This window comes from Oncorhynchus gorbuscha, linkage group LG07 (genome assembly GCF_021184085.1).
Source record: "Oncorhynchus gorbuscha isolate QuinsamMale2020 ecotype Even-year linkage group LG07, OgorEven_v1.0, whole genome shotgun sequence".
Lineage (NCBI taxonomy): Eukaryota > Metazoa > Chordata > Actinopteri > Salmoniformes > Salmonidae > Oncorhynchus > Oncorhynchus gorbuscha.
This window is the reverse complement of record NC_060179.1, coordinates 77,777,431-77,784,560: the sequence shown is the minus strand read 5'-3', so window position 1 is coordinate 77,784,560 and position 7,130 is coordinate 77,777,431. Positions and strand designations below refer to the sequence as shown.

Sequence of the window (7,130 nt, the reverse complement as noted above, 5' to 3'; positions counted from 1 at the left end):
TTATATTGAAAATAAACCTTTTGTAAGACACTATGATTTGATGCTGATATATTGGATTGGCCTTCGATCCAAAATAGAGAGGACATACATTTGGCTTCATGTTCACAGTTTGCCTTTACACCGAACAAAAAATATAAATGTAACACGTAACAATTTCTACAATTTTACTTACAGACCATGTAAGGTTACAGACCATATAAGGTTCCAGACCATATAAGGTTACAGACCATATAAGGTTACAGACCACGTAAGATTACAGACCACGTAAGGTTACAGACCACATAAGGTTACAGACCATATAAGGTTACAGACCATATAAGGTTACAGACCATATAAGGTTACAGACCATATAAGGTTACAGACCATATTAGGTTACAGACCATATAAGGTTACAGACCATATAAGGTTACAGATCATATAAGGTTACAGACCATAAAAGGTTACAGACCATATAAGGTTACAGTTCATATAAGGAAATCAGTCAATTTAAATAAATTCCTTAGGCCCTAATTTATGGATTTCAGATGACTGGGAATACAGATAGGCATCTGTTGGTCACAGATACCTTAAAAAATGGTAGATCAGAAAACCAGTCAGTATCTGGTGTGACCACCATTTGCCTCATGCAGTGCGACACATCTCCTTCGCATAGAGTTGATCAGGCTGTTGATTGTTGTCCCACTCCTCTTCAATGGCTGTGCGAAGTTGCTAGGTGTAGGCGGGAAGTGGAACACACTGTCGTACACGTTGATCCAGAGCATCCCAAACGTGCTCAATGGGTGACATGTCTGGTGATTATGCAGACCATGGAAGAACTGGAACATTTTTAGCTTCCAGCAACTGTGTACAGATCCTCGTGACATGGGGCCCGTGTATTATCATGCTGAAACATGAGGTAATGGCGGCAGATGAATGACACGACAATGGGTCTCAGGATATGGTCACAGTATTTCTGTGCATTCAAATTGCCATTGATAAAATGCAATTGTGTTTGTTGTCTGTAGTTTATGACTGCCCATACTATAACCACACCGCCACCATGGAGCATTGTGTTCAAAACGTTGACATCAGCAAACCACTCGCCCACACAACGCCATACATGCTGTATTTGCGCAGAAAATCTTTGGTTGTGCAAACCCACAGTTTCATCAGCTGTCTGGATGGCTGGTCTCAGACGATCCCGCAGGTGAAAAAGCTGGGTGTGGAGGTCAAATTCTCTAAAACGACGTTGGAGGCATTGTGTTGTGTGACAAAACTGCACATTTTAGAGTGGCCTTTTATTATCTCCAGCATAAGGTGCACCTGTGTAATTATCATGGTTTTTAATCAGATTATTGGTATGCCACACCTTTCAGGTGGAAGGATTATCTTGGCAAAACAAAAATGCTCATTAGCTTGGATGTAAACAAATTTGTGGAAACAATTTGAGAGAAATATGCTTTTTGTGCATATGGACAATTTCTGGGATCTTTTAATTCAGCTCATGACACAGGGGACCAACACTTGTTGTGTTTATATTTGTGTTCAGTATAAGTTAATTCAAATTTTATATCCAAATATTAATCACTGCTAGCGACATAATAAATCCATAAATCCATTTTTTTAACACATTACATGAGCCCCAAAATCCCCCAAATCCCCAGTGGCATGTTCATGGCAAGCTGACCGGTTTGTGTGTGTGTGTGTGTGTTGACAGTCCAAAAACCATCATCTCTTCCATTGAACCCAATTTAGCTTCCAGCCCTGCTACGGTATGTGAAGTTGGCAAAATGGTGGCTTAAGTTATTAAACTGAGCAGTTTTAATCATTGGTTGCAGGAATTCAAGGTTGGCAGAGAGGAGTGGATTAACACGATGCACAAAGCCTTCATATCCTTTCTGATCTGTGGGCCAGAGCCTGATGTCACCCACAGCCTGCCTCGCTCTCTCTCTCTCTCTCTCTGTCTCATTCTCTCTCTTGCTCTCTCTCTCTCTCTCTCTCTCTCTCTTTTTCTCTCTCGTGATCCCTTCCTTGCTCTTTCTCCCTGCTGCCATCGTCTACTATCTGTTGCTCTCCCTCTCCAGCTATCTAACTTTCTTCCTGTCCATCTCTCTCTATCTCTTTGGATCTCAATGGGATGGTGCAGGCTATCTATAGCTGTTGCTCTCTTCCTCTCTGATTCTCTTCATCCCTTCATCCTAAGGCTCTGGCTCCTCCGGCCGGTGCCCCGTCATTTTCCCGTGGGCGGCAGCGAGATATGAAGCGTCGTGATGGGTTTCATGGAATTCTACTTGGAGATTGACCCTGTGACCCTGAACCTCATCATCCTGGTGGCCAGCTACGCCATCCTCCTCCTTGTCTTCCTCATCTCCTGCATCCTGTATGACTGCCAGGGGAAGGACCCCACCAAGGAGTACGCCCCCGCGCCCCCCGCACCCCCCAGCCAGTCGCCCATACGCCTTGTGGTCATGCAAAACTCTCCTGCCTCATCTCGCTATGAGCAGCAGAACCAGAACAACATGGCTGCTCCAGAACCCAGCAGAAACCCAGAACCCAACAGGAAGCCAGAAGCCAGCAGGAACCCAGAACCCAACAGGAAGCCAGAACCCAGCATGAACTTGGAACCTAGCAGGAACCCAGAACCCAGCAGGAAGCCAGAACCCAGCATGAACTTGGAACCTAGCAGGAACCCAGAACCCAACAGGAAGCCAGAACCCAGCAGGAACTTGGAACCTAGCAGGAACCCAGAACCCAGCAGGAAGCCAGAACCCAGCAGGAACCCAGAACTGAGCAGGAAGCCAGAAATCAGTAGGAACCACTATGAGCACAGCAGGAACCACTACGAGCACAGCAGGAACCACTACGAGCCGCCGGCGCTGACGCCCACCCCCGACCTGGGGAGGGAGAAGAGGAGCACCCTGGTCTGATAAGGAGAGAGGGAGGAGGTGGGGGAGTCCATGACTTAAGAGAAGAGAGATGCTAAGTTCTGGATTTGACACCGTGGAGGAGAGAGGGAGGAGGTGGGGGAGTCCATGACTTAAGAGAAGAGAGATGCTAAGTTCTGGATTTGACACTGTGGAGGAGAGATGGAGGAGAGGGGAGATTTGGTTGTATAGAAAAGGCCTGGACTGGACTGGACTGGATGTAAATTGCTGCTGTTTTGTTTAGTATTTTATTTTTGCTCTGTAGATGTTTTTTATTTTGATCGTTTTGTATGATGTTGGTGTCTATATCGCTGAGAAGGTAAGTCGGCAGGGGTTATTGGTGTGTGTGTGTGCGTGTGCGTGTGTGTGTGTGCGTGTGTGTGTGGGTGTGTGTGTGTGTCTGTGTGTGTGTGCGTGTGTCTGTACATTTCAAGCACATCTATCCACTACATGTCAAACTATACATGTCACAATGTATCAATTGGTGAATGCATGTAATCACAACACAGAAATCAGTGTCTAAATACAGATGTTTTTACTGGGTTCTCATGTCCAATCAATCCAGGCTGTTACCACAGTGTGTGAGTCATCAATATGATTGGTTAATTGAACACATTAGTTTATTGGAAGGTGACAGGCATGAATTCATTAACCCAATTCCTTTTGTAGGATGTTTTAAATATGTAACTAGAATATCAGCACTAAACAGTAAGGTGCTTTTAACATTGAGTCTTGCATGTAGGCGAAGATGTCCTCTTGATGTGAATGACTTCAGCAGAGGTTCATATGAACCTGTGTTTTCTGCAGGTGGGACCTGGCAGGCTGGGAGGCTGCTGTAAGGGAATCCCCCACCCACATGCTCGCAGAAAGATGAACAGGGACACACTCGCACGTACTTGCACACACACTTACACTCGCACACTTGCACACATACACACACGCACACACACACACACACGCACACGCACTCACACACACACGTAAACACACACACACACACACACACACACACACACACACACACACACACACACACACACACACACACACACACACACACACACACACACACACACACACACACACACACACACACACACACACACACACTCGCACACACTCAAACTCGCAAACACACACACACACACACACACACACACTCACACACACCCACACAAACACTCCGATTGGCATGCAAAAGGCAATAAATGAATGAATGATGGAATAGACACATGATGAATGCTTTAAAGTGATCTAAAGAGAGTAGGCAGACAGTCAGACACTCCCCTATGATAAGAACATTCACTGATCACCAGACCCTAATAACATCTCCAACCCCCACTACTATACCAAGCCTCAGTCTCGTTCTGTTTAAACCTCTGTCTATCCTCTGCCTTTTAAATCCCTCTTTATCCCGCAGGCACGAACTCCATCAGTAAAAATGAATGTGGCCCAAGAACACAAAGCCTCCCAGTCAATGAATGAATGCTGGCTTCACTCTGTCGATGATTGACAGAAATGATTGTGAAAGCACTGTGAAAACATTGGCTGCCATTGTGATAGAGTTAAAGCCAGACACAGGCTCTTATCTAGAGTGTTTTAGAATACGTGTGTTTATATGAGGAGGCTAAAAACCAGACAGTTTGTGTCCCAAATGGCACCCTATTCTCTACATAGTGCCCTAATTTTGACCAGCGCTGTGTCAGTGCCATTTGGGACACCGACACAGTTAATGTCACTGGTGAAAAAGTGAATAACGAGCTTTCCACAAATGCAACCTTGCACATTTGAAAGCATCTGTTTTAGTGATCAAAAGAGAGAGCCTACATCACAGACGACTAGTTATAAACCCTCTGTTCTGTCATGTTGAATTTAACGTTTCCTCTGTCTTTATCTCCCCCCAAGGCATCAGCAGTCTGGTGCCAGCTGGGACGGATGTGAACATCTTTAGTATATAGATAGGTTTCATTTACACTAATATATGTGCCACAATGGAGCCTCGGTTCCATCATAACTGTCTGGTGTTGAAGGTAATGTCTCCTCCCGCTGTCTTTCCCCAGGGCAGCAGATCAGTATGGAGTCACCACCATTCAGAAACCAGAGTACCTCTGACATTATGGAATCACCCTCCTCTCTCTCCTGCTCACCCCATCGCTACATCGTTGGGCGTGACGATGCCAAAGGACCAATAGACGACACCCGGCCACACCTCACTAAGAATGATCCACATTGGGATCAGGTTCTAGATGTATAATGCTAGAACTATGAACTAATGGAGAACTGCAATACCCAATAGCTTCCATGTAGTCCACACTACTTCATAGAAACTGGAGGAGACATCCGAGCCACAATGGTACAACAACTATCATTAAGACCAGTTACTTCAATGAAGAGACTGACGGTCGATTGGAGCAGGATGTCCTGTGACTGTTCTCCACTCAGCCACATCAAGCCTCAGTCACATCAAGTCATCTGCTCTGCCACGACTTTGAATCAACCAACAGTCAGAGAGTCGTGATACCGAGGGACTTGACATGCTAAAGCCTCTTATGTAAAAAAACAAAACAAGGGCCTTGTCAGCTCAGTGCCCATCGAGACCAACCAATGACTTGACCAATCACAGAGCTCCATTTGCAATATGAATAGCAACAAATGATGCATCCCCCATGTTTCATGTTAGAGGGATTAGTGTCTAACTCAAGTATTATGGGAGAGCGAGGGTTACATATTCTCTCTGATGTTTGCTCTGCTTTGCTTTGGTCCTCTCTGCAGGGTAACATACGTTTCTTCTTGTTAACAGACCAAAAACATTTTGGTCATATTCTGGATTTGACGTAGGTGGTAGTGGGGACTAATAAGGAGTGGACATCAGTTAAGGGACTTAGTCTAGGGAGGGAGATATTTGTGGCACGCAAGAGGGAGGATTTAAAATCAAACTTGAGCCAACGTTCAAGTGAACTTGTAAGCCTGGGGCATATTCATGAGTTATGAAATGGAAACAAACAGGTTGAAACCGGGTGGAATTTTCCCAATAAGAAACAGTTGTTGTCTTTTTCTGCTGCAAAACTTTTCGCTACGGTGTACACTAATGAATAACACCCAGGTTTTGGGGAGAAGTCAGACATGTTGCTCTCAAAACACAGTATATCCTTCATTAAATGTCATATTTATGGTACATTATTAAGATACTGCAAGAATATATAGCACATTAAATAAAAGTATCACAAAAGTATCACCTTTGCCCAAGCCCCTGTAAATAACATTGTATAAAGAAAAGATGAATAAAAAAAAACTAAAAACTAAACTAGTTGATGTGTTTGTACGTATTCTGAGAGAGAGGACACACACACGCACGCACACACACACACACGCACGCACGCACGCACGCACGCACGCACACACACACACACACACACACACACACACACACACACACACACACACACACACACACACACACACACACACACACACACACACACACACACACACATTGTGCTAGCCTGTCTAATCATTAATCAATCAAATAATGTACGGCTGAATTACAGATGTGTTGGCTACAGCACATAATGCAGTAGTATAGTAGTAAACTATGATATGGGACCAGGCTATTGAAGATCTGCCATGGATGGAGATCGCCCTCCAGTGGTTACCTTTGGAAAAACTACTCTCTCATCTGACTCTTTAAAAACATATATTTCTGATTGAATTTTCTCATTCGTGAGATACAGATAGTTATTGCATCATGTCTTATCTTGTTTCTTTTTTCCTCATCTGATACCACACAGGGACACCGAATCCAACCAAGAGCTTGTGGATTGACAACATTGTTTCATTCCAAATCAACCCGTAGGCTTTTGCCCCATATACTACCCACCATTGCGACCTGTCCATTCTCACTGGCTCCAGGTCATCTACAGGTCTCTGCTAGGTAAAGCCCCGCCTTATCTCAGCTCACTGGTCACCATAGCAGCACCCACCAGGAGGTAGCACGCGCTCCAGGAGGTATATCTCACTTGTCACCCCCAAAGCCAATTCCTCCTTTGGACACCTTTCCTTCCAGTTCTCTGCTGCCAATGACTGGAACGAACTGCAAAAATCACTGAAGCTGGAGACTCATATCTCCCTCACTAGCTTTAAGCACCAGCTGTCAGATCAGCTCACAGATCACTGCACCTGTAAATAGCCCATCTGTAAACAGCCCATCCAACTACCTCATCCCCATAC

General features: G+C 44.8%; 1 protein-coding gene across 2 annotated transcripts; it reads left to right on the top strand.

Annotated features, from left to right (window-relative positions):
• The first annotated feature begins 1,910 nt into the window (after positions 1-1,910).
• On the top strand, positions 1,911-6,151 carry LOC124039372 (circumsporozoite protein-like). 2 transcript variants are annotated; one of them, XM_046355334.1, is made up of 3 exons: positions 1,911-3,222; positions 3,711-3,795; positions 4,964-6,151. In XM_046355334.1, exon 1 carries the CDS (start codon positions 2,250-2,252, stop codon positions 2,904-2,906), a length of 657 nt encoding a protein of 218 aa, XP_046211290.1. In that variant the 5' UTR covers positions 1,911-2,249; the 3' UTR covers positions 2,907-3,222; positions 3,711-3,795; positions 4,964-6,151. The 2 variants fall into 2 exon arrangements, with proteins under 2 accessions (XP_046211290.1, XP_046211291.1); XM_046355335.1 differs by lacking the exon at positions 3,711-3,795.
• The last annotated feature ends 979 nt before the right edge of the window (positions 6,152-7,130 follow it).

Coding starts and splice junctions, on each gene's coding strand:
- LOC124039372 (XM_046355335.1), top strand. CDS start 2,250: ATGGGTTTCATGGAATTCTACTTGGAGATTGACCCTGTGACCCTGAAC.